This window comes from Oryctolagus cuniculus, chromosome 11 (assembly GCF_051225735.1).
Source record: "Oryctolagus cuniculus isolate XC-2025 breed Fujian yellow rabbit chromosome 11, ASM5122573v1, whole genome shotgun sequence".
Taxonomy (NCBI): Eukaryota; Metazoa; Chordata; class Mammalia; order Lagomorpha; family Leporidae; genus Oryctolagus; species Oryctolagus cuniculus.
The window spans coordinates 15,063,741-15,088,178 of NC_142877.1; the positions used below are offsets into that span (position 1 = coordinate 15,063,741).

Sequence of the window (24,438 nt, forward strand, 5' to 3'; positions counted from 1 at the left end):
GCCCTTGCACCTGCATGGAAGACCTGGAAGAAGCTCCTGGCTCCTGGTTTCGGATCAGCGCAGCTCAGGTCACTGTGGCCATTTGGGGAGTGAACCAGCAGATGGAAGACCTCTCTCTCTCCTTCTCTGTAATTCTGCCTTTCAAATAAATAAATAAATAAATCTTTTTTAAAAAATGAAAATATGCTAAAGAAAATGGACTCTCTGCCAAGGGTGCATCTCATTGTCATTAAACTGGGGGAGAAGGGAGAGGCCTCTGCCATGACAGCAGCAGCACCAGGTCAAAGCTCAACCTCTTGCAAGGAAACGAAGAGAAGTGTTAAGAGCACCGTAAGGCTCTTCCTTGTGGGTGTGGGAGCACTGCTAGCAACCTCAAACCTCGGATTCTGAAGAGTTAGAATAAGAAATCAATATAAGATAAAATGAACCTGAGACATCATACAAAGACTCAGGGGTACAGGAAGAGGCCCAGGGCTGCACCTCACTTCCCAGCCACTTCGATTTCTTATTCACCAGCAACAATGTGAATACAGGAACATACTTCAAAAAGTTCATGGAAAATGGAGATAAGTTTATGTTGGTCAAAAAATATGAAATCCATGCCCGATTTTTTCATGATGTGCAGTTCCATGCACTTTTGAAGACTCCCTCATGTAAAATTATAAATCATAAAATCTGTAAGAGAAGTGCTGGGCTCACCTATAGGCAGATGTGGATATACATACAGACATTAAAATAGGAGGCAAAAGCGTTTGAATGAATGGAGATTCACGATGTGTGTCTGGATGGCAGAGCCCAACACCAAACCGACAAACTCTGGCCATCTTCACTTGCGGATATAATGAAATTTACTATGAAAAAGCAATGGTTTTATAAAAGTGACTTCAAAACTCATGTGGGAGAAGAAATGGGTGAGATCAACCCAGGAAAGTAGCTGAAGCGCTTGGAAAGACAGTCTTGTCCGATACTAAAACATACTATGAAGCCACAGTAACTTTCAAAGTGTGGGAAGGACATGAGAGAAGGCAGGACAGAGAAGGGAGCCCAGCTATGGGAGAGTATAATTTTTTGGCATACAATAATGGCAGTGATTCAAGTTGGGGGGAAGGGCAGATTTTTAAATAAATGATATTGATAACCATTTGGGCTCTTAGAAAAATAATTTTAGAACCAGTGCAATATTTTGTTGAAGAGCTTTCGAAGTATCCCATTGAAGGCAGAAATCATAAAAAAAAAAAAAGTTAGATTTAGGTTCATAGGAAGCAGAAGTTTTACATGAAGGAAAAGAAACCCCAAGCTCGTGAGGAGGTGCAGGGCTGGCGTGGGGCCATTTTCAGCAGACTCAGATGGGTCCCTGCATTGAATCAGAGACGTGGATTGACAGCCAAGGTGACGAAGTGAGAGCGGCCCTGCTGGTGTCCTCCCAAGACCCACAGGGGAGTGCGCCTTCCTGACACGCGGCTCTCCACGCCCATGTGACACAGAGTCCCAATATGCTAGGAGCTATGGCTGCTGCCAGGGACTCAGATGCCCTTGGACTGCCGATGTCCAGGGCCGGGCAGGCGAGGCTGCTGTTACTCCACGAGGGACCCAGGAGCTCCACGTGGTGCTTCCCAGACACCTTTCCCCACTGCAGCTGTGCGTGGCCCCGGGCAGCACCCGGACCTGAGGAGGCCACAGCTGTCAAGGGCAGCGATGATTAAACATCTGGACCTGCCAAGGCCATCGCTGAAGGTGGGGGACTCAACATGGAGGAAGCAGGAGAGGGTGAGTACAGATGATGGCCTAGGCTAGAAGCAGCAGTGTGTGTGTGTGTGTGTGTGTGTGCAGGGGGGAGGTGTCATTTGTTCCAACAATGTCCCCTGGGCACAGGGGCCCAGGGCTCCATGCAGGTGCTGCTCCCTCACCTGCACCGAGCAGCATGGCAGGGCACAGTGGCTGGGCTGTGGTGGCCACGGGAACGCACGGCTCAGGCCTCTGTGCTGAACACACCACGTGCTGATCTCCCGGCTCCGTGACTGCGGGCCGTTCCCAGCCAGTGCCTGAGTTCAGGGCCCAGGGCTCCATGCAGGTGCTGCTCCCTCACCTGCACCAAGCAGCATGGCAGGGCACAGTGGCTGGGCTGTGATGGCCACAGGAGCGCACAGCTCAGGCCTCCTGTATCAGGGGCACCTGTGCTGAACATACCACGAGCTGATCTCCCAGCTCCATGACTGTGGGCCGTTCCCAGCCAGTGCCTGAGTTCAGGGCCCAGGGCTCCTACAGCAGGTGGTCCCAGTGAGACATGTGACTCTGGTGCACAACTCACGTTTGAGGACTGCCTGTGAGCCTGGCCAAACCTTTCTTAAAACGATGCTGCAGTCCAAGATCCCCCCCCCCCCAGTCTTCTTCCTCCCTCCCTCGGGGGTCAGACCTGATGTTCTCTGAAATTTCCCCACGGTGCCTTCTCTGTCTCCCCCCTCAACAGATCTCGCCTGGTCCAAACCAGTCTGCTGACAGCTTCTTGGGAGACTCCAACTGATGCAACCAGGATCCCTCTTGGGGAGGAAACTGTACGAGGGGTCCTCACACAGGTAGTGGAAAATACACATTCTGAAACATCGTGCATGGATTTCGAAACGCTTTTGCGCTGAAATAAACTCACCTTCATTCCATTCTCCGTGAACTGTTTGAAGTGCCCTAGTATTTGTCTCGAGGAAAAACACCGATGAGCAGCTCTGGGTGGAGGGTGGAACACAATGGTGCTCCAACTCAGACCCCAGGGCCCCTAGAGTCACCTCTAAGGAAGGCGTCCCATTCATGGAGGTGTCTTTGCTCAGGGAGTGTAGAGGTGAGTGTGGACCCCGAAATCTGGGGCAGACACCGAGGCTGAGGGAGGAGCCCCAGGTCAGTGCCAAGAGAAGAGATTGCTACAGTGACAGTGTGGCCACCAGGGACTTGGGAGCGCAGAGATAAGCCAACCATCTGCAGTGGGTACCCCAGAAAGCAACCAGGGAGTCAGCTTCCTTCACCTGTACTTGGGCAGGTGGGCTTGCTGGGGGACCCACAAAGGACAGACCTTCCACGTGGGGTAGCAGGGAGAAAAGCAGGGACAGCTCACACATAAAGTGCTCAGAGACAGATGACAGCGTTGTCGCTGCGGACACACTCAGCACTGTGTGCACATCACAGCATTGAACACGCAAAGCCACCCCTCAAGGTCCGGGTTATTCACATATGTCACACGTAAGAGAGCTCAACCTCACAACAGGAGGGACTTGCTCAACACAGCCAGAAGCTGGAGGAGGTCAGGTTTAAACTCAGGCCTGGCCGGCGCCGCGGCTCACTAGGCTAATCCTCCGCCTAGCGGCGCCGGCACACCGGGTTCTAGTCCCGGTTGGGGTGCCGGATTCTGTCCCGGTTGCCCCTCTTCCAGGCCAGCCCTCTGCTGTGGCCAGGGAGTGCAGTGGAGGATGGCCCAGGTGCTTGGGCCCTGCACCCCATGGGAGACCAGGAAAAGCACCTGGCTCCTGGCTCCTGCCATCGGATCAGCGCGGTGCGCCGGCCACATCGCGCTGGCCGCGGCGGCCATTGGAGGGTGAACCAACGGCAAAGGAAGACCTTTCTCTCTGTCTCTCTCTCTCACTGTCCACTCTGCCTGTCAAAAATAAAAAAATAAAAAAAAAAAAAAATTAAAAAAAAAAAAAAATTAAACTCAGGCCTGTGCTATCTGCAATCCCTGCAGCCCATACGGGTGCCGGTTCGAGTCCCGGCTCCCAACAAAGCCCCATCACACGGGCACCAGGCTGCCACGTCACAGCCCGGCCCTGCCCAGCCCGGCTGGCACTGCAGTGCAGCCTTCGGTCTCCCTGGAGCGTGGATGTTGACATCTGTTCCATCTGTCTTGCTGCCTTTGCACAGACTCCGAGCTGTAAATGGACAAAGTCACAGAGGAGGAGTGTGTGCAAGGCGGACTTTCCATGATCTGGCGAGCCGGGGTGGGAATGACTCCAATAAAACTCACGTTGTCTGTGCTCCTCGGTGCTGCCCACGATGCACTAAAAGCTCATTTTCCCAAACACGGGGCTGAGTATGCACTCGGGGTGGAGGGGTGGGGGCGGCACACAGAGCCACGGTGACGCTGCTGCGCTCCCCCTTCTCACTCGCACCAGAACTCGCTCTCTGCTGAGGCTGGCAGCTTGCCTGGAATGCAAGTCAAACACCCGGGCTTGTACTCCCTGAGGCTGGGGTCACAGCCCCGATTAGGAGCCTGGCGGGAGGGGAGAGGGTGGGGACAGAGGGCAGCTAAGCGATCATAAAACATCACAGCCCGTTTCACGAATTCCAGAAGGATGCTGACTTGGTCTCACCAGGGAGGTCTGTTTCCTCCTCTTTGGTTTTGCTACTGTCCTCTGGACGCCAAGACCCAGCCTGAAAGCCACTGCCTCCCGGAAGCCCTCCCTGCTGTCACGCTCCTTTGAGTCCTCAGAACTTTGTTCCCTGTCTAGGGCACTGAGCACCTCATCCTTCACCCTTAACATTCGGGAACGGCGCAACTCAGCGCTGCACACACAAGCCGGTCTCGCTCACCCCCTTGCTCGTGGATTCACTGATGCTGAGGGAGCAGGCTGGGGAGTGAGCCTGCTTGGGTTCAAATCTTGGCACCACCGTTTTGATCGCGGTGTAGCCAAGTCACCTCCCTCCCCGTGCCTCTGTCTTCCCATCTATAAAATGGCAACAGTAACAGCATCTCCTTCTCCACACCAAGGATCAAATGACATCAACATAATGGGTATAAGGACTAGTGAGTGCTAATAAACATCAGCAGACGACAGTTCCAAGAGAAGGCACCTGCCCACCCGAGCACCCGGCCTCCGTGGCTGTGCCCTGAGGGGGTGCCCTGCCTCGGGAGCTGCCTGCCCAGCCCTCCTGGCATGGGGGCTGTGAGGGCAGTAACGGAGCAGCCACTGGGAAAGCCAAGTAGACACCAAGCGGAAATGCCCCTCCCCCGACCGTGAGTGCTCACAGCGCGTTTAACTCCTTCATGGCTCAGTCGCCACCTGCAGGCAGGGAAGAGGCACCCAGGTGCACACAGCACCGGGTTTGCAGGCAGAAGTCTGGGTTCAAGCTCCGGCTCCACCCTTTGTCTAGCTCTGTGGCCTTAGACGAGAGATTCTCTTCCACGGCTCATCAGGACTAAACAGACACTACACAGACTCGCTAGGCAGGCCCCTCGAGAGATGCTGGTGCCAGCAAGGCAGAAAGCGTGAGCCCGGGCTTCGGGGTGCCCCAGGCTGGCAGTGCCAATGAGCCTGTGAAGGGACAACCATGAACTCCCAGGCACTCAGGCTGCGCCCACCTTCATTTACATTTTCATCTGATCATCGCACAGTCCTCTGTGCGAATTCTGACTTTTTAAACTCTTGCATTACCTGTTATTTGCTTTGATGACTGAAGTTCTTGGCACTCCCTGAAATTTTAGGATCGAGGCAGGTGCCTCACTTGCTTTTCCCAATCCCAGCCTGGAGGGTCCCGAGACCCTCAGGGGACAGAGGGTTTCTGAATGGCTCTGACACTGGCCTGGGAGTTCCCCAGAGGAACAGAGGGAAGTGACAACAGTGCAGGGTGGTTTCCAGCCAGGGGCACAGCACTGCCCTAGGGGATGCGTGGCAACATCTACAGACGCCTCTGGATTTGCTTCTGACCTGGCGAGGGCTGCTGGGGGCCCGGACCGTGGGTGGCAGCCAGGGATGCGCTGGACTCTCTGCAAGGCACAGGCCAGCGCCCGCTCTGGGGAACGGGTTCCCCCCTGCAACATTGGTGGTGCCAAGGTTGCAGAAACCCTGTGCCAGACAGCCAGGGGGTGAACACGATGGCACCCAAGGTGCTGACCTCATGGCTGCCCCAAGCCTCACTTTCTACATCTGAAAAATGGGACCAGAGGGATGTGGGGAGGAGGTAGCCACACCAAGTGTGTGCACAGCAGGTGCCCAAGACACCACGCTCCGCCCTTCCCTGATCTTTGAAGGCACTGCAAACTTTAGAGAGACGGCTCTCAGCTGAGACGGCGACCCCAGCTTGCAAAGCAGAGCAGCACACAGAAAAGAACACGTTTTCTTCCTCCCCGACTTTTCTTACAGCAAAAGCCATGAATCTTATCTTTGCACAAACGCATCTTGTTGAGAAGGAACCAGCGCTGTGCGGCTTATCGCTGGCCCGAGTGCTAGCGGGGAGAGGATTTTTATGACCGAGTTGTAAACCTTCGCAAAAACCATTTTTACGCTAAAAACGCTGACAGATCCTTAACTACTCAAGCTGCTAAATTAAGCATGAGGGATGGAGCGGGGGGGGGGGGGGCGGGGGGGTGCGGCGTGCAGAAGGAAAAACAAAAGTGCCCGGCCAGAGTTCGTGGAAGTAAAATAATGTTCATTAAAAACAGAAAAACAAACACACAGAAAAAAATCTTTTGTGTTCGACTTCACACTCGTACATCATAATGTTCCAGTAAAAGGCCATTTCCCCCTGAGATAATAAAAGAATTGAATTTTTCCTTATCGGTCATCTATTTTCCTAGCCAAAGCTATTACTCCCGCTCTGGGGTTGCTAGGCAACCAGAAATATTAATAGCAGCTTTTATTAGCTTAGCTTTCGCAGCCGAGCACCAGAATGAGAAAATGGGAAACACAAATGTGTTACATAAATCTTTCAACCTTTCAGAGCCGGTGTTAGTCTCTGTTTTCATAATGATTTATTGAAGTGATGGTTCATTTATGAGAAAAAGGAGTGTAGGGTAAGAAAACGGAGCAGTCCCCTGCAGGAGTGTTTGAAAATAAATAATTATAGCAGGGGAGCAAAAGCTGTTTAAAGCCATTTTTCTGAGTTTTAGAAAATGTAAAAAGACATATGTCTTGTGCTTACTGCCTTTGAAAAACAAGGCATGGGGCGGGGGGTTTCTCGGGACCCTGGTGCATGCAAAAGAGACCTTGGGGCCTCCAATTATCCCCATTTAGATCAATGTCCCCCCTTCTCCCACCCCTGGAGGGAAGTTAGAGGCAAACATGGCGCCAGGGAAAGCACACGCTGCAGGTTCTCCCACCGGCCCCTGCTTCCCCAGTCACACACCGAGGAGGGGCGTGTCTGGCCCTTGCTGCCGCTGCTGGTGGAGCTGTCACTTCACTCTTGCTTTGCAGCTCTGAGCCCTGCCCAAGTCCTAGTGCAAGCAAGGCGTCCTGCGCTGCCCACCCCAGCCACAGGCCTGCCCACGGTCCCACGAGGCCCACAGCCCACAGGCTGGCCTGGACAGAGGTCAAATGAGTAAGTTAATCAACAGGGTGGCTCACTTTTACGGAACGCTGACTGCGTGCCCCTCGACCTGCATCCAACCAGTGAATCTCCCTCAGTTCCTCCAAGACAAGTCATGTTACCTCCCTTGTACAGATGGGAGGGTTAACCCCTTGCGCTGGGTCACAGGGTGAGCGGTAACAAATGCAGGAGCTGGGTTTGGAGCTGAAGTCAGCCTGACCACAGCCCTGTGCTCCTAACCACTAGATGATACCATTTGTCAAGAAAGCAAAACACATATATGATGGCCACAAGGCCACGCCTTCCTGCCCTCCCTGCATTCGGCCCAGCCCCCACCCCCAGCCAGCAGCGTGGCTTGGCCATCCCTGCACTTGGGAGGCAGGGTGTGGCTCTGCACCCCTTGCTGCTGGGTTTCACCTTGGGACAGTGGCAAATGTGCTGCTGGCAGAGGTTTGAAAAGCACTTGCATGTTGGGTCCTACCCCTTCTTTTCTTTGTAAAAAAAGATTTATTTATTTGAGAGGCAGAGTTACAGACAGAGAAAGTGAGAGACAGTGAGAGAAGTCTTCCATCCACCGGTTCACTCCCCAGATGGCCACAATGGTGGAGCTGGGTTGATCTGAAGCCAGGAGCCGGTAGCCTCTTCCAGGTCTCTCTTGCAGGTGCAGGAGCCCAAGCACTTAGGCCATCTTCCACTGCTTTCCCAGGCCATCAGCAGGGAGCTGGGTCAGAAGTGGAGGTGCCAGGACTTGAACTGGCGCCCCTATGGGAGGCTGGTGCTGCAGGCAGAGGCTTCACCCAGTATGCCACAGCCCCTGGGTCCTACCCTTTCTAGATACTCTCGGGAGCCCTGTGACAATCACCATGGGAGTGAGCCCAGGCCACCACACGATGACATATTGGGCAGACGCCGAGCCAACTGCCGAGGCATGCATGAGGCCCTTCTGGGCTACACAGCCCAGGCCCAGCTGCCAGCCGGCCCAGACACCCCCAAGCCAGCCCAGGTATAAACGGACACCTTGCTGACCCTCAGAATCAGGAGCAACACCCCAAGTTCATTGTCCGAAGTCATTAAGGGCTGGGCTGGCTTGTTACACGGCCCACGCTAACTGACACAACTGGAAAAGAACAACAAGAGACTATGCACTAAGCACAATCAAAGGAACAGGTTGACTGGGGAGGTCCTAGGACCCCCCATGTGGCTCAGAAGCCCAAGGGGGCTCTGGTCCCAGTGCCCAGATCAGGAGGGGGACTCAGGCTTCAACTTGTGAGGGTCAAGCAGGGACGGGGAAGCCTCCTGGGAGCAGGAGGGCAGCAGCACAGCAGGTTAGGGAGGAGGAGGGGCGGGGAACAGCACAGAGCGGGAAGAGAGGGGCTGTGAGGAGGTGCACTAGGGACTCCACAGGTGACTACCCAGACACCGCCCCTGGGCTCAGGGCCCTGCCCTAGGCTCCAGTCTCCACCCCAGGTTCTCGGCTGTCCCGTGAACATCGCGAAAGCAAGGTGGCCAAGCGGCAATCGAGGCGCTGCCCAGCCCCCTCCCCAGCAGCCTAGCCCAGGACGCTGGCCTGGAAATGCCCTTTGCTGGGGTGGGGGTGGGGTCCCTGGACCGTGGACCCCACCTCTCTGCCCAGAGACAGTTCTGGGGCAGTGACTTGGAGCACAAAGAATCTGCCACTCAGCACTCGGACCTAGACCCGCAGGGGGACCGGGTTTCAGACCCTGGCCAGTGGCACGTGTGAGTGGTGGGGAGCCGTCGATGGGCTCTCAAAGCCAGGATTCCATAGCTGACAAGCAGTTATGCCCGTTGTCCTATGTGCGAGTTTACCGCAGCTAGAATCCTGCTCCCTATTTCACAGATGGAAAAACTGAGGCTGGGACAGAAGTGCCGTCTCTAAGGAGAGGTCCCACAGAAAGCTAACAGCAGTCAAGGTCTGCACACACCCCATACTGCTACCACCCCGTGGACCCCACAGTGCCAGTGACCCACAGGGCTTGGCTCAGGGAAACCCCACCTTTCCCGCCCCCCAGAACCCACAGGTGGGATGTGGGAGTCCTCGTCAGAACTCATTGCCCCATAGGCCCAGCCTCCATCCACTCAGAGCTCTACCAGCAGATTCGCGTATCGCACAAAATGTGCAGCTTCCCCAGTAACCTGCCTGGAAATGTCAGACTGAGCCCCACCCAGGATAATTCCTCCCGTGGAGGGGAAGGGCCCCAAGCTCCCACCTCTCCCAAGGACGACTCCAAAATAAAGGATTTCAGACTTCACAGAAGCTGCTTAATCAATTCCACTCTCTGAGTTTCTTTGGGTATTTTAGAAACTGATTTATACATACAATATCTCTCTCAAAATGAGACAATCAACACGGGATAAAATTATTGAGTTATGAAAATAGGGGTCAGATGGAGGTGCAGTGCTTTAAATTAAACTGGCAAAATATATCTTTCATACTAAATTGACTCTTTTTGTCTTGGAAATGAATGTTTAATCAGTTAAGACGCTGAAGTCGAGGGAGAAGCCTTGAGCATATTTAATTTTGTAAGAAAAGGGTCCCACTGCAATCCCGGACACCATTCCTGCTAGCAGCCACATCTTTAGGCAGAGGGGATGACTCCCACACTTGGCCCCGAGGCTGACAGGGCCAGCCAGGGGACCACAAGGGATGGGTGGCTCTCAGATCACAGCCAAGGGAGGCTGGGCTTTCACGAGATGTCTGTCAAGTGCCTGAGCCTAACCACCTCCGCAGACACACACTGGGTGCATCCCAGTCCGCGCACTCCACACCTGAGGCACCCTGGCCTCAGGGCTTCCTGTGTGCCACCTGGGGCCCTGTCTCCTGGTAAAACTGACAGGTGGAGGGCAGGGACAGGGCTGGGTTTGAATCCTGGAGTTGCTGCTTAGGCATAAATCAGGGTATCAGTTCACATACCAAGGAGTAGCCCCATCTACTGCTTTACACAGTGGCGACCATACAGTGTCCTAGGCTCAGTCTGCTAACCCCTAACCGTGCTGAGAACCTGGCAGACATCTACTGAGCACCCTGTCAGTACTACTGGCATTGCCTTTTACATGTTAGGCCATCAAGGCACCGATTGGACTTTGTGTCTTTGGACTCATGAGAAATCTTGTGTTCCTTCTACCACGTCCCCTCCCTGAAAAGGACAGTGCCCCCAGGGAGGAAGTGATGACCTCATGTCCAAGTCAGGGACCTGTCCCGGGTGCACACAGCAGTGTGCACTGACCCTACAGAGCATCCACCATGTGTCTGGAAATGAGCTTCCCCTGCCTGTGCGCCAGGATAGCTTCTAGAGCGTCTTGTAGGACCCAAGACCAGAAAATGCCAGGGACGCGGTTGGCGCCCAGTAGAGGCTGGGCCATGACAAAGGTCACTGCCCCAGGGAGCAATGCCTCCACAGATGCTGGCTCCTACTCCTTGGAACTGGCATCGGGGAAAAGGGCCTTGGTGGATGTAACAAAGTTATGGATCTTGGGATGACCGTCGCTAAATGCTCCAAGTGGGGTAATTTGTTAGAGCGGCCACAGAGAGCTGGCACGGTCTCCTGCCTCGGGACAGCAGCACTCCTGCCAGGCCTGCTGTATGGGCTCCACCCCCCAGCAGGTGTAACAGGAGCTCCGGCCAGGCCCCCTGCACCCTGCCGTGCAGATGCATTTGCGACCGCATCCGCAAGGGCCCCTTGTCCTCTTTGCCAGAGTCCCAGTGTGTGTGCAGGGTCTTATCTCGTTTTCCCAGTAGGTCCGGTGCTCTCCCCTGGGTAATGGGTTTGGCTTATCTTTCATTATGTAACAAGGGCATGTGAAACTCAGCGAGCCTCTGCAAAGCCAGACTAATGGAAGAATTAATGCTATCTAAATTCGCGAAGCATCCTAAACATGGACCAGTTATAAAGAAATCTGGAAAACAGCTGCCTCTTTGGACACCACCCAACAGCAGTGCCTCCTGGGAGGGGCGGCCAGGGGTCCTCTTTGGGAAGCAGATAACATACTTTGTCATTGTCGGAGCTACGATAAGCAGATGGTCTACAAGTGTGCCGGAGACGATTTGCAGTCTGCTCCTTGGGGTAAATGAGATGGAAGGAAAGGCACTAGCATTCGGTTACAGCGGGAGTTCTTTTTATTGCTACCGATAATGGCAAACACGCAACAACTGTTGACTCTGTGCCAGACATTTGCTCAGAGTTTACATACATTACCCCAGACACATGTCACCATGACCTCAAGGTGGGTACTACCAGGGTTCCAAGGCAAGAAGATCCAAGCCCTAGAGGTAGAGCCAGGATCTGACTCAGGTCCAGGGTATGCTAGAGCCTGCACTAACCACTACCCCACATAGTCTCCATTATCTGCCAGTGCCAAAGGCCAGTGACCTGTGGTTAGAGCTGTAGCCATCCTCATCTTTGAACCTTGAACTGTGACCCTCACAGCACCTGACAAAGGTGTCCGCCTGGTCTTGATCTTGCTTGTGTTATCATAAATCCCAAACGGGGGCAGCTGGGGGCAGGGGAGGTTCTGTTAGGACAGATGCTAACTGGGCAAGCAGCTAGAACCTTCTAACAAAGTGAAGTGAAAACCACAAGGCTATGGGCTGGCGCTGTGGCGTAGTGGGTGAAGTCGCTGCCTGCAGTGCTGGCGTCCCACATGGGTGCCAGTTCATGTCCCATCTGCTACACTTCCCATCCAGCTCCCTGCTAATGCACCTGGGAAAGCAGTGGAAGATGGCCCAAGTGCTTGGGCCCCTGCACCCATGTGGGAGACCCAGAAGAAGCTCCTGGCTCTGCCTTCATCCTGGTCCAGCCCTGGTTGTTGGCAGCCATCTGGGGAGTGAACCAGCGGATGGAAGACCTCTCTCTGTTTCTTCTCCTCTCTGTTACTCTACCTTTCAAATAAACCTTAAAAGCAAAACAACAAACAAAACAAACTCCAAAACCACAGGGCTGTGCAGTCTGAACCACGACGTCTCTGCGTGACTGACGGGTCCAGAAAGAAAGCATCCCCGGAGAAACCAGGCAAAGGCGCTCGCTGCCCTCTCCCCTCCACCACACGCTGAGCAGACCACACCCAGGACTTCAAGCCAGGGAATTCGGAGGAATTCAGAGGTAACAACAGAAGAGCCGAAATGTGACCAGCATGCCCCAGATGCCACAAATCCCACCGTGGCTGCTGGGCTGCCCTTGAGAGAAGAACAAAGCCCAGCCACCACCCTGTCACCCTCATGGGGAATTCAGTCCGAGGCTCCTCCTCCCCATCACAGGTGTCTATGACACAAGCTGACAAAAGCAAGGCCGCCTCCTCCTGGACAAGGCTGAGACAGTAGGTGGGAGTGCCTGGGCTCCACGCCTACCTCCTGCCCCAATTCCGGCTTCCTGCTGATGCTGACCCCGGGAGGCAGCAGCAATGGCTTAAGTCACTGAGCTCCTGTCACCCATGTGGGAGACCAGGATTGAATTCCTGGCTTTTGGCTTTGGTCCTTTGGCCTTTGCAGGCACGAGAGGAGTAAACCAATGCATGGGAGTTCTCTCTGCCTTTGTCTCTTAAACTCATTAAAATAATTTGGCTATTAAAAACTATGCAGGTCCATTTATATGAACTGTCCAGGATAGGTGTTTACATAGGGGCATGAAGTAGATGGTGGTTGCCTAGAGCTGTGTGTTGTCAGGGTGGGTTGTAAGTGATGGCTAAAGGTAGATCTCTGCTGGATGGTCAGTGTTCTAAAATCCATGGTGTTGATGGTTACACAATCATGTAAATACACTAAAAGCCAAAATTCAAATGAACTTACACTGTTAACAAATACAAAGCATATAGTAGGTTGGGCATCTCTAATCTGAAAAATCTAAAATCCAAAATGCTGCAAAACCCAAAATGTTTTGGGTAGCAACGTGACATTCGACACATTCTGGATCTTGGAGTACTTAGATTTTCAGATTACAGATGCTCAACCAGTAAAGTCTGCAAACATCCCAAATCCAAAACACTCCAAATCTGAAACACTTCTAATCCTAAGCATTTTGGATAATCGATATTCAACCTATACCCAGATGTTTTCAATTTTCATTTATTAATTTTTATTTTATTTGAAAGGCAGGAGACAGAGAAAGAGAGAGAGAGAGAGAGAGAGAGAGATCTCCTATCTGCTGTCTCACTCTCCAAATGCCTGCAAGAACCAGGGTTGGCACAGGTCAAAGTCAGGAGCCCAGAACGCAATCTGGGGCTCCTCCATGGGTGCCAGGGACCAAAACACTTGAGTCATCATCAGCTGCCTCCCAGGGTAGGCTTAACCAGGAAGCTAGATAAAAATCAGAGTAGCCAGGACCCGAACCAGGCACTCTGATATGGGATACAGGAGCTCCAAGCAGTGACTTAACCCCATGCCAACCGCCTGTCCCTTCTAATACACTTTAAACAGAGCTCCTGGAATGAGCAATGTGATGTCACTGAATCTCCCTACCCACCTCCCACTTTCTGCAGACTCCCATGAAAGCAACCAGTTCTGCTTCCCTCATCATCCCCCTTCCTGCCATACCTGGCGGGCGCCAGGGCAGGTGGCAGACACTCACCGTGGGCAGCTGGCTGGAGAGCAGATGGCTGTCCTGGGCCAGCATGTTGGACACCATGATGGCTGGGAGGTCCATGGCCTGGTAGGAGTAGGCAGGGAGCAGACCGTTGGGAGCGAGGCCGTGGCACAGTGAGTGGTAGCTGGCTTCGTGGTCCCCCAGGTGCAGGAGGGGTGGCTCAGGGAGGTTGGGAGGTGTTATCGGGGGGATCTCATAGTCTTCGTTGCTCTCGCTCTGGCTGTTATAGGTCTAGAATGTGAAAGGGGCATGCTGGGGTCAGTGCATTACACCCGCAGAACACAGCAGCAACATCGGTCACAACATCCCCTTGCCAAGGAGAGAAGGGACGACCTCCTGCAAGGCACAGGGTCTAGGTGGCCCAGCCCCAAACAGAGGCTCTGGCCCATGAGAGGGTCTGCCCACAAAAGCCTTCCCCATGCAGAGCGGGGGCTGGCTTCTCTCACCTGTTCCTCTCTGCTTTCCCACCACTCCTCACCACCACTGCCCACCTGGGACCCATCTTTCCACATCCACCCATTTTGCAGATGGGGACTCAGGTCTGAGGAGGAAAGTGGCCCATCTGGGGACAGTGGAAGAGTTGGGACTGGAGTAGGAGTGTATGACTCCATGTCTGGTGGTCCTGACGGGACAGCCGGGTGCTTTTGTCTTGTGGGTTTCTAACGCTCAGTCCCATGGGGTCCCTCTGGGTCCTTCTCTCTTGGTGAATGCTGCAAACATTTCCGCAGGACAAAGCTCCTTGGGCCCCTCTCCTTTCAGTTCCTATCTGTTGATTTGTTCCTACCTCACGGAACTGACCAGGAACCTCCAGGACAATGCTGGGTGGAAACAGTGAGAGCGCACCCTGCCTTTTGCCTTATTTTAAATGTCTCCACATTTTACCAGAAAGCACAATGTTCACTGTGGGTTCTTTCAGGTCGTCTTTAGAAGGGAATTCCCTGCTTGTCAAAGTGAACAGCTGTTTAAAAATTGTGCATGGATTTTCAGTTTTATCAAATTCCTTTTCCCTGTATCGACTGGAAGGCTCAAATAACTTTTCTCATTCTTAAAAAAATTGACTGATTTACTTTCATTTCTATTTGAAAGAGAGAAAGAGAAAGAGATCTTCCATCTGCTGGTTCACTCCCCAAATGCTCACAGCAGCCAGGGCTGGGCCAGCCCAAAGCCAGGAGCCAGGAACTCCATCTGGGTCTTCCAGTCGGGTGGCAGGGACTCAAGTTCTTGAGCCATCACCTGCTGCTTCCCAGGAAGCTGGACCAGAAGTAGAGGAGCCAAGAACTTCAGTTAGGTGCTCTGATACTGTATGTGGACATCCCAGGGGGTGACTCAATCATTGTGTCAACTTTTCCCTTTTAATACAATTAATATGATAAACCATGGGCTGGTGCTACGGCATAGCAGGTTAAACTGCCACCTGCGATGCTAGCATACCATATAGGTGTCAGTTTGAGTCCTGGCTGCTCCACTTCCAATCTAGCTCCTTGCTATGTGCCTGGCAAAGCAGCAGATGACCTGAATGCACCCACATGGGAGACCCGGATGAAGCTCCTGGCTTTTGGCTTCAGCTTGGTCCATCCCTGGCTGTTGCAGTCATTTGGGGGAGTGAAGCAGCAGATGGAAGATATCTCTCTCTCTCTCTCTCTCTCTCTCTCTCTCTCTGCCTCTCTGCCTCTCTGCCTTTCCCGTTTTCTGTGTAACTCTGCCTTTCAAATAAATAAATAAATCTTAAAAACAAAACATGATAGACCACTAATCTTTTTTTTAATGTAACAAAAAAAGCTTCTTGGAGGTGCTCATTAACTTATAGTTAACTGTCTTCTGATGTTTGATGTGAGTTCTGCTTTCTGTGTGTCCAAAGCATAGGTCAGAACCAGATGCAAAATCAGGCACACAGTACAAGCACCAAACAAGTCACTGAATAGAAGTCAGCGTTAGGGCAGGCGCTGTACACACGCATCTCACTCAACTTCCCGGACCCTCTAAAAGTGGGTACCACCATCCCTATTCTCACAGACAGCAGTGGGGTGGAGCGGGTAAGAGGCAGACATCCTGGCTCTGCCTCTCACTGCCTGTGGGTGACTGGGAGCACGACTTCCCTGTCCGGGCTGTTTCATCATCTGGGAGACAGAGGGTGAAGGTGGTGTGCATCTCTGCATTGTTGTGAGGAGTGATGAACGAATGCAGGCAAGGCGCTCAGGACCATGGCCAGCACCCAGTCAGTCATCTGGTGGGAGCAAGGGGGTACGGGGAGGGGGTTATGCTCTCCTTGTTGGCCTTGCCTGGGCTCAGAGATGTTAAAGGATCTCCCTACAGAGTGGGTCAGCAGCAGCTCACAGGCCCAGCACCCTCACCCACGGATGCTCCTGACTCTCAGCACAGCTGATGTCCATCTCCAGCCTGACCACTGAGACGCCTGGGGGCCGATCGCCTTCACGTGGGAATCGACTATGGTGTCACCCCAGAAAGCACAGTCCCACCAGCAGCCTTCTCATGAAGTCACTTCTTCCAGGAAGCCTTCCCAAACCTCCCTGCCCACCCCACGGCATGAGCCCCGCCTGCATTCCCCCCTGCAGCATTTGTGTGTGTCCCCATAGATTCATCACCACCTGGAATTGTTTCTGACTCTACTTACCTTCAGCTTCTGTCCCCTCCCCCAGGCTCTACGAGAGCAGGGGCTAAGCCTGGCTTGTCACCAGCGCCTAGCCCAAAGGAAGCCTCAATTGCAAGGTGGTAACTGAGCACAGGACAGAGGAAGAGCCCGAGGCTCTGGATGCAAACCTTACCGATGCATTTTCCTATCCGTCCCTCCCAACACACTGTCTGTCAGCCTCCTGTTGTTCCTATCTATTCACTGCCACCTCCCTCCCAGCCCCCAGCACCCAGAACAGGTACTGGCACATAGCAGGTCCCCAGTGAAGGCCAAGTGACACCCAAGTCCCTTCCTTTCAGCCAAAAACCAAAACCTCAACCCATTGGAATCAGCCCAATTGAGCAGAACCCTTTTCAAAATGAAGCATATGTTGTATGAAAATATTGGGATAACACAATTACGACAATTCACGCAAAGAGGCAATTAGCAGATTAAAATAACTAAGTCCTCAGACACAAGTGTGCCTCTTTGGGGTGTGATCAAATCCAACCTATCCGGCACCTGGACACAAACCAACAGCCCCCAAGCCTGGCAGTCCATGTATGTTCTCCATCACACCTGTTATATGTTCTGTGAAGAAGTGGCTCTCATCTCCCGTCACAAGACGAGGACAGTGGAACTCAGGGAGTGCAGGGTCACAGAGCGAGTGAGCCTCAGCCCCAGGTCTTGTGAATGGATCCCAGCATGCTCCCAGGCTAGGCCAGAGGCCTCTTGAAGATTCCCAATTCAGGACCTGCCACTCAGTTCCCCAAAGCAGGAGCCTGCCACTCAGTGGTGCCTCGTTTGCTCTCATGAAAATAGAGATGCAGTTCAGTCCACAATAGCCAAGATGTGGAAGCAACCCAGAAGCCCACCAACTAAAGACCGGATAAAGAAATTACGGGTCATGTACACCATGGAATACTACACAGCGGTGAAAAAAATGAAATCTTGTCAATTGCAACAAAATGAAAGCAACTAGAAAACATCACACTTAGTGAAATAAGCCAGTCCCCAAAAGCAAATACCATATGTTCTCCCTGATCTATGGTGACTAATAGAGCACCTGAAAGGTAACTGTAGCAGTGGAATTGACACTTTGAGATGCAATGCTTTTAAAGTCCTTGTCTGGACTATTGAGGAACAGTTTTTTTTTAATACTATTTGTTGAACTCTTTACTTAACAAAGCGTTAATCATACGTGTGTAAAGTTAACTGAAAATAGATCTTAGTAAAAAGAAGAATGGGAATAGGAGAGGGAGGAAGAAGAAGGGTGGGAGGAAGGTCAGGGTAGGAAGAATCAGGATGTTCCTAAAGTTGTGCTTATGAAATGCATGAAGTTTGTATAACTTAAATAAAAGGTTTCTGGGAAAAATCCTAAAAAATAGAGAAAGGGGTGTCACGTTGGGAAAGCCCTTTGTGTTACAAATATCGGTAAAACCTTACAAGAAATCTGCAGACTGGCCTCTTCCTTTCCATCCATTTTTCTCAAGCTCATCCCAATCACATCTTTTTTTTTTTTTGATTTTTGACAGGCAGAGTGGACAGTGAGAGAGAGAGACAGAGAGAAAGGTCTTCCTTTGCCGTTGGTTCACCCTCCAATGGCCACCGCAGCCGGTGCGCTGCGGCCAGCGCACCGCGCTGATCCGATGGCAGGAGCCAGGTACTTCTCCTGGTCTTCCATGGGGTGCAGGGCCCAAGCACTTGGGCCATCCTCCACTGCACTCCCGGGCCACAGCAGAGAGCTGGCCTGGAAGAGGGGCAACCGGGACAGAATCCGGTGCCCTGACCGGGACTAAAACCCGGTGTGCCAGCGCCACAAGGCGGAGGATTAGCCTGTTGAGCCACGGCGCCGGCCCCCAATCACATTTTAAACCCTCCTGCCCCCACCAAAACTGCCTGGGAAGCTCACCATTGACCTCCAAGTTAGTAAACCCAGTGGTTAATTCCCAGTCCTCATGTGACCCTCCGACTTGACCTTCTCAGTGCAATATGGGGTAATTGACCTGTCTCCCTCCCTGGGAACAAGCTTCACTTTGCTCCTGGTCCTCTGACATCTCCATTTCTCCTCCTGATGATGTAGTCCTGATCCCAGATCTTAAATCTTTTTCTCTAAATACGCTCACTCCCTTGGGGCTCCTGTCTGGACTTCTGGCTTTAAATACCATCCAAATGCTGTTGACCCTCCAGTTCTTATCTCCAACCCAAGCTTCCCCTGAACTGCAGCCTTGTATAATCCACTGTGGTTGACTGGCACCTCTGTCTGGTTGGCATCGTGCACAGCACTGTGTCCAGTAGAGACCTGTCCATCCCACAGTCTTCCCCACCCAGCGAATGACAACTCCACCTTTCAGCTGCTCAGGCCAAAAATCCAAAGGGTTGTCCCTGATTCCTCTTTCTCTCACATCTTACATCAAATCTGTCAGGACATTCCCTGGGATCCAGGAGGGGACCACCGCCACTATGGTTCAAGCCACCGTCCTCTCTGTCATCATTGCCCAGCCCTGGATGATGGCAGTAGTCTCCTACCTGACTGCTCTGCCTCCACCCTTGCTCTGGTCTACTCTCACTCAAGGGCCTGAATTATCCTGCTCACAACACCCCAGAGATCTCCTCACTCATGGCAAGAACAGGGTCCTTCCAGGGGCCTCTTGCACCATGCCACCTGGTCTTGTCCTAGGCCCACCTCTGCCCCTTTTCCCTCTCTGATAGCATCTCCTACCACGCTCCTAACAACCACTGCCGCCACACCAGGCATCCTTCTGCCTTAGTGCCTTTGCACTGGCTGTCCCCTCTCTCTAAAACATTCTTCTTGCAAATATCCACACAGTTCCCTTCTTTGCCTCCTCAGGTCTCTACTCAAACACTCCCTTCTCAGGAGGTCATGCTCTCTCTTAAAAACAAAACCACTTGGCCAGTGTCATGGCTCACTAGGCTAATCCTCTGCCTGTGGCGCTGGCACTCCAGGTTCTAGTCCTGGTTGGAGTACTGGTTCTGTCCCGGTTGCTCCTCTTCCAGTCCAGCTCTCTGCTGTGGTCCGGGAAGGCAGTGGAGGATGGCCCAAGTGCTTGGGCCCTGCACCCACATGGGAGACCAGGAGGAAGCACCTGGCTCCTGGCTTCGGATCGGCACAGCGCACCAGCCATAGCGGCCATTTGGGGGGTGAACCAACGGAAGGGGGACCTTTCTCTCTGTTTCTCTCTCTCACTGTCTAACTCTGCCTGTCAAAAAACAAAACAAACAAACAAACAACAAAAAAAACCACTCACCACCTTCTGATGGTGCATGCATTCTCTGTACTCATTGTTCTGTATTAACACTGCACACATCTTGTTACTGCATCTGCTCTACATGATCTATCACACCCCACCAAGGTGCCAGCTCCACAAGGCCAGATCTTTGTCTGTTTGGTTCACTGCTGCAGCCCCAGTCCTAGAACAGTGAGTGCCCGGCACGTGGAGGGTGCACCAAAGTGTTGCTACGTGAATCAGTGAACAAATGAATGACTCCCTGAATGGCAAAGAAACAGGGGCAGGTAAAGAAATGGATTGGCCAGTCGGGAAGACGCATTGCTCCTAGGAATCCCAAAAGAGGGCCTCTTCCTGGCTCCGCCCCAGGGTAAGACACAAGTTGTGGGAATCCATTCGCATTCTTCCCTTCCTTCAACTGGTCCAAGTCCTCCCAGGGGTATGAGGCTTGAGGCAAAGAGTAGGGCTGGCAGATGGGGATTCACCACAAGGAAGGGAGGGAGAGCTCCCCTGTGCTGAGGCTGCTACACCCTCCACGCCTCCCTCTGTGCTCCTCTGAGCCAAGGGCTACGTGGGGGTGCACGGGCTGTCTGCTAGGCTTGCATGCACCAGGTCTGGGAAGGGAAGAATGGGGGGCTGACGCAAAGGACTCGGGCTTACCCATGGGTCAGGGAAGGGGTATGCACTCTTCTGGAATTCTTGGGAGGCAGATCTTAAGCACTGAATTCTGGAGGCACAGGGGAGGCCCCTTGAGGAAGTGGTGAGGAGAAGGATGGGGAAGAAGGAATCTGAAGAACATCCCATCGAGCTGATGCTCTATCAGATATCAGAATAAACTGACTTCCCACCACAAAATACAATGATAAACCAAGAAAAGCTTCAAGCACAGGAAGTAACCTAAGAATTCCTTTAAATAATCCTTTCTGGGAAAATACTCAAGAGTTTTAATTCAGAGGTCAAGAGTGAACTTAAGGAGGGTTTCTAAGAAGAGGGGTGAGCTAGAAACCACCGCAAATCATGTCAATGCAAAAGAGTTGCTGGACGGACTTTGGCGCTGAATGAGCCGATGAAGAAGGGTTCCTAAAACTTAGGATGTTTCAGGTTATGAAGTTAACACTAATCGCACACAAAAAATCTAGAGGGTCTCAGCCAGGAACCATGTTTTCCTCAGTAGAGGAAATCCATTCTGGGACATTTAATGCATCACAATGTTATGCCCCCACCTAGTTCCAAAACATTCTCACCACCCCTAAGGAAACCCAAGTCCATTGGCCATTCCTCCCTGTTCCCACTGTCCCCTCACTCCTAGCCAACCACCGATCTATTCTACGAATGTACCTTTTCCAGATATTTTCACATAAATGGAGTCACAGGGCCTTTTGCATCTGCTTTCTTTCACTTAGCATAATGTTTTCCAGGCTCATCCTCTGGGTACACAGTGTTCACTCAGCATCACTTGGCAGAACGTGTCCAAGCTGCACAGTGCACATAAAAACAGGTGGAGCATCCTTCACAGGAAATGTGTGGGACCAGAAGTGTTCGGGATTTTAAAAAAAGGAGGGGTGGAGATTTCTGGAAGATTTGGATAGCCATGGTAAGATAATGTGGGGATGGGACTCAACTGAAAACACAAAATTCACTTATGTTTCATATGGAAAGGACTTCAGAAACTTCATGGACAATGCAATTAAAAGCTAATTTTATTTTGATGCAAAAAACTGTAATCCATGCTTCATTTTTCATAACATGCTTTCCACAACTTTTTGAAGACCCTTCATGTCTAAGGGTGATTTTCTACAACGGTTTTGTAATTTTATATGTAGAACCAAGTTTGTGTACACTCAACCATAAGAAAGCAAAGGTGTCAAAGGTGTCATAACCGTGGGGTCATCTGCTTGTTGGACGTCACCAGCATTCCCGACTTTATCACTGGAAAGCAACCATTGCCTTGTACTCGTTCCCACGCATAAGTACTTAACATTAAACACATGAAGCACCATTTGATGTCATTTCGGTGCTCAGAAAGTTCTGAATTTTGGAGTGTTTCAGATTTCCATTTAGGAATGCTCACTCTCTACTTCCTTTTGACGGTTGCACCATGTTCCTCAGTGGGTACACACCACTAGGTGTTTTCTCACCTACCGATGGACACTTGGGTTGTGTCCATCCTTTGGCTATCAGGAATGATGCTGTTAGGAACATGCGTGTATGCCTAATTTGTACGAGTCCCTGTTTTCAATTCCTTGGGGTATATAACTAGCAGGGCTGTGCTGGGCCACGTGATCACTCTGTGTTCAACATTTTGAGGAATTACCAAGTCGCATTTCTCCGCAGCTGCACATTTCATGTCCCCACCGACAACGTACAAGAGTCCCAGTTTCTCCACATCCTCACCACCAACACTTATTTTGCGTTTTTAAAAGAATTATTTCACTTCTTTGAAAGGCAGAGCGAGGGGTGGGGGGAGAGATATCTTCCAACTGCTGGTTTACTTCCCATATGGCTGGGCCAGACCAAAGCCAGGAGCCAGGAGCTTCTTCTGGGTCTACCAAGTGTGTGCAGGAGCCCAAGCACTTGGGCCATCTCCTACTGCCTTTTCAGGCACATCAGCAAGGAGGTGGATCAGAAGTGCAGCAGCCAGGCCTTGAACTGGTGCCCATATGGGATGCCAGCATGGTAGGCCATGGCTTTACTGGCTATGCCACAACGCCGGCCCCTTATTTTCCATTTTTTAAATCATAGCCACCTTAGTGGTTGTGAAGTAGAATCTTACTGAAGTTTTGGTCTGCATTTTCTTTCTTTTTAAATATTTATTTGTTTGAAAGGCAGAGAGACAGATAAGACAGACAGAGAAATCTATCTACTGGTTCACTCCCCAAATGTCTGCAATGGACAGAGCTGGGCCAGGAGCCAGAACCCCCGTCCAGGTCGCTCATGTGGGTAGCCTAGACCCAAGTACTTGAGCTTCCCAGGGTGCATAGCAGCAGGAAGCTGGGATTGGAAGCAGAGATGGGACCAGACCTCAGGCACTCTGATATGGGATACGGTGTCTCAAGTGGTGTCCCACCTACTGTGCCAAACACCCAGCCCCCACCTGTATTTCTCTAACCTCCAGTGATGTTGAACTTCTTTTCCTGTTCTTGGCCATTTGCATAACTTCTTTCAAAGAAGATCCATTCAGGCCTTTTGCTCATTTTAAAAATTGGGTTGCTTGTCTTTTTGTTGTTGTATTTTAAGAGTTCTTTATATATTCTAGGTAATAGACCCTTATGAGATATGAATATTTTGTGAATCTTTTCTCCCATTCTGTGGGCTGTCTTTTCATTTTCTTAATAATGTCCTTTCACGCACAAAAGTTTTTAATTTTGATGAAGTCCAATTCATTCTTTTTCCCTTTTGATGTCATATCCAAGAACCCATTGCCAAATCCAAGGTTATGAAGAGCTACTCCTACTTTTCTTTTAGTAATTTTGCAGTTTTAGCCTTGATATTTAGAGGATGAATCCGTTTAGAAAGAACTTTTGTATCTGGCATGCGGTGGGGTCCAAGTGCATTGTTCCACACGTGGATAAAGAGCTGTCCCAGCACCATTTGGCAAAGTGACTGTTCTTTCCCCATTGAGTGGTCCTGGCACTCATGCAGACAATCAGTGGGCTACAGACGGATGAGTTTATTTCTGGACTCCTAATTCTATCCCATGGCTCTGTACGTCGGCGCTGATGCCAGTACCACATGGCTTTGAGTACTACAGCTTTATAGAAACTGGGAAATGCGAGCCCTCTGACTTGTTTTTCTTTTTTCAACATTGTTGATGCCGATTCAGGGCCCCTTGGAATTCCATATTAATATGAGGATCAGATTTTCCATTTCTGCAGAAAGGCCAGGGGAAATTTGATAGGGACTGCACCGAATCTGTGCATTTCTTTGGTAGTACTGTCCTATGAACAATATTAAATCTTCCACTCCATAAACACAAGATGTCTTTCCATCTATTATTTAGGTCTTTAACAATATCTTTTCAGCAATGTTTTGTAGCTTTCATTTCACAAGGCTTCACTTCCTTGGTTAAATTTATTCCTACACATTTTATTCTTTTGGAGGCTACTGTATATTGTGTATAGAACTGTTTCCTTAGTTTCTTTTCTGGGACTGTCTATTGTTTTATAGAAACACAACTGATTTTTCTAAATTGATTTTATACCATAAGACTTTAGTGAATTTGATCATTAACTATTTGCTACAATTTTAAGGGAAAGTGAAATTCCATATTATCAGAGAGGTAAAAAATAGAACTTGACAGATATAACAAAAACATGAAAACAGGAATGAACTACAGAATATATTAATTAAAAAACCTTATAAAATGACAGTATTGAGACTAAATGTTAGTAATCACAAATGCGAATAATTTCATTTGCCTTATTAAAAGCTAAAATTTAATGTTTTGATTAAAATAAAGGAAACCAGCATATGCTGTTTATAATAGACATGTCCAAAATAAACTAACATGGAAGGTTAAAAATAAACAGATATATCAGACAAATAAAAATCAAAGTGGCAGAATTAATAACAAATTAAATACAATTCATGGGGAAAAAACATTAAAGAGACCAAGAGGAATACTTAACTTGATAAATGACACAATCCAGTCAGAAGAAATGAGAATAAACTTTTATGTAGATTGATA

General features: G+C 50.9%; 1 protein-coding gene across 17 annotated transcripts in view; it reads right to left on the reverse strand.

Moving 5' to 3' along the window:
* Positions 1-24,438, reverse strand: part of TOX2 (TOX high mobility group box family member 2) — a 130,559-nt gene that overhangs the window by 32,556 nt on the left and 73,565 nt on the right. For 12 of the 17 annotated variants that reach the window (XM_089307976.1, XM_089307973.1, XM_051845030.3 and 9 more), the window contains one exon: positions 13,860-14,105. The exons of the other annotated variants lie outside the window; for them this stretch is intronic. In XM_089307976.1, the coding sequence (XP_089164102.1) occupies positions 13,860-14,105 (246 nt within the window). The remainder of the gene's footprint in view (positions 1-13,859; positions 14,106-24,438) is intronic. 17 annotated transcript variants of the gene reach the window in all.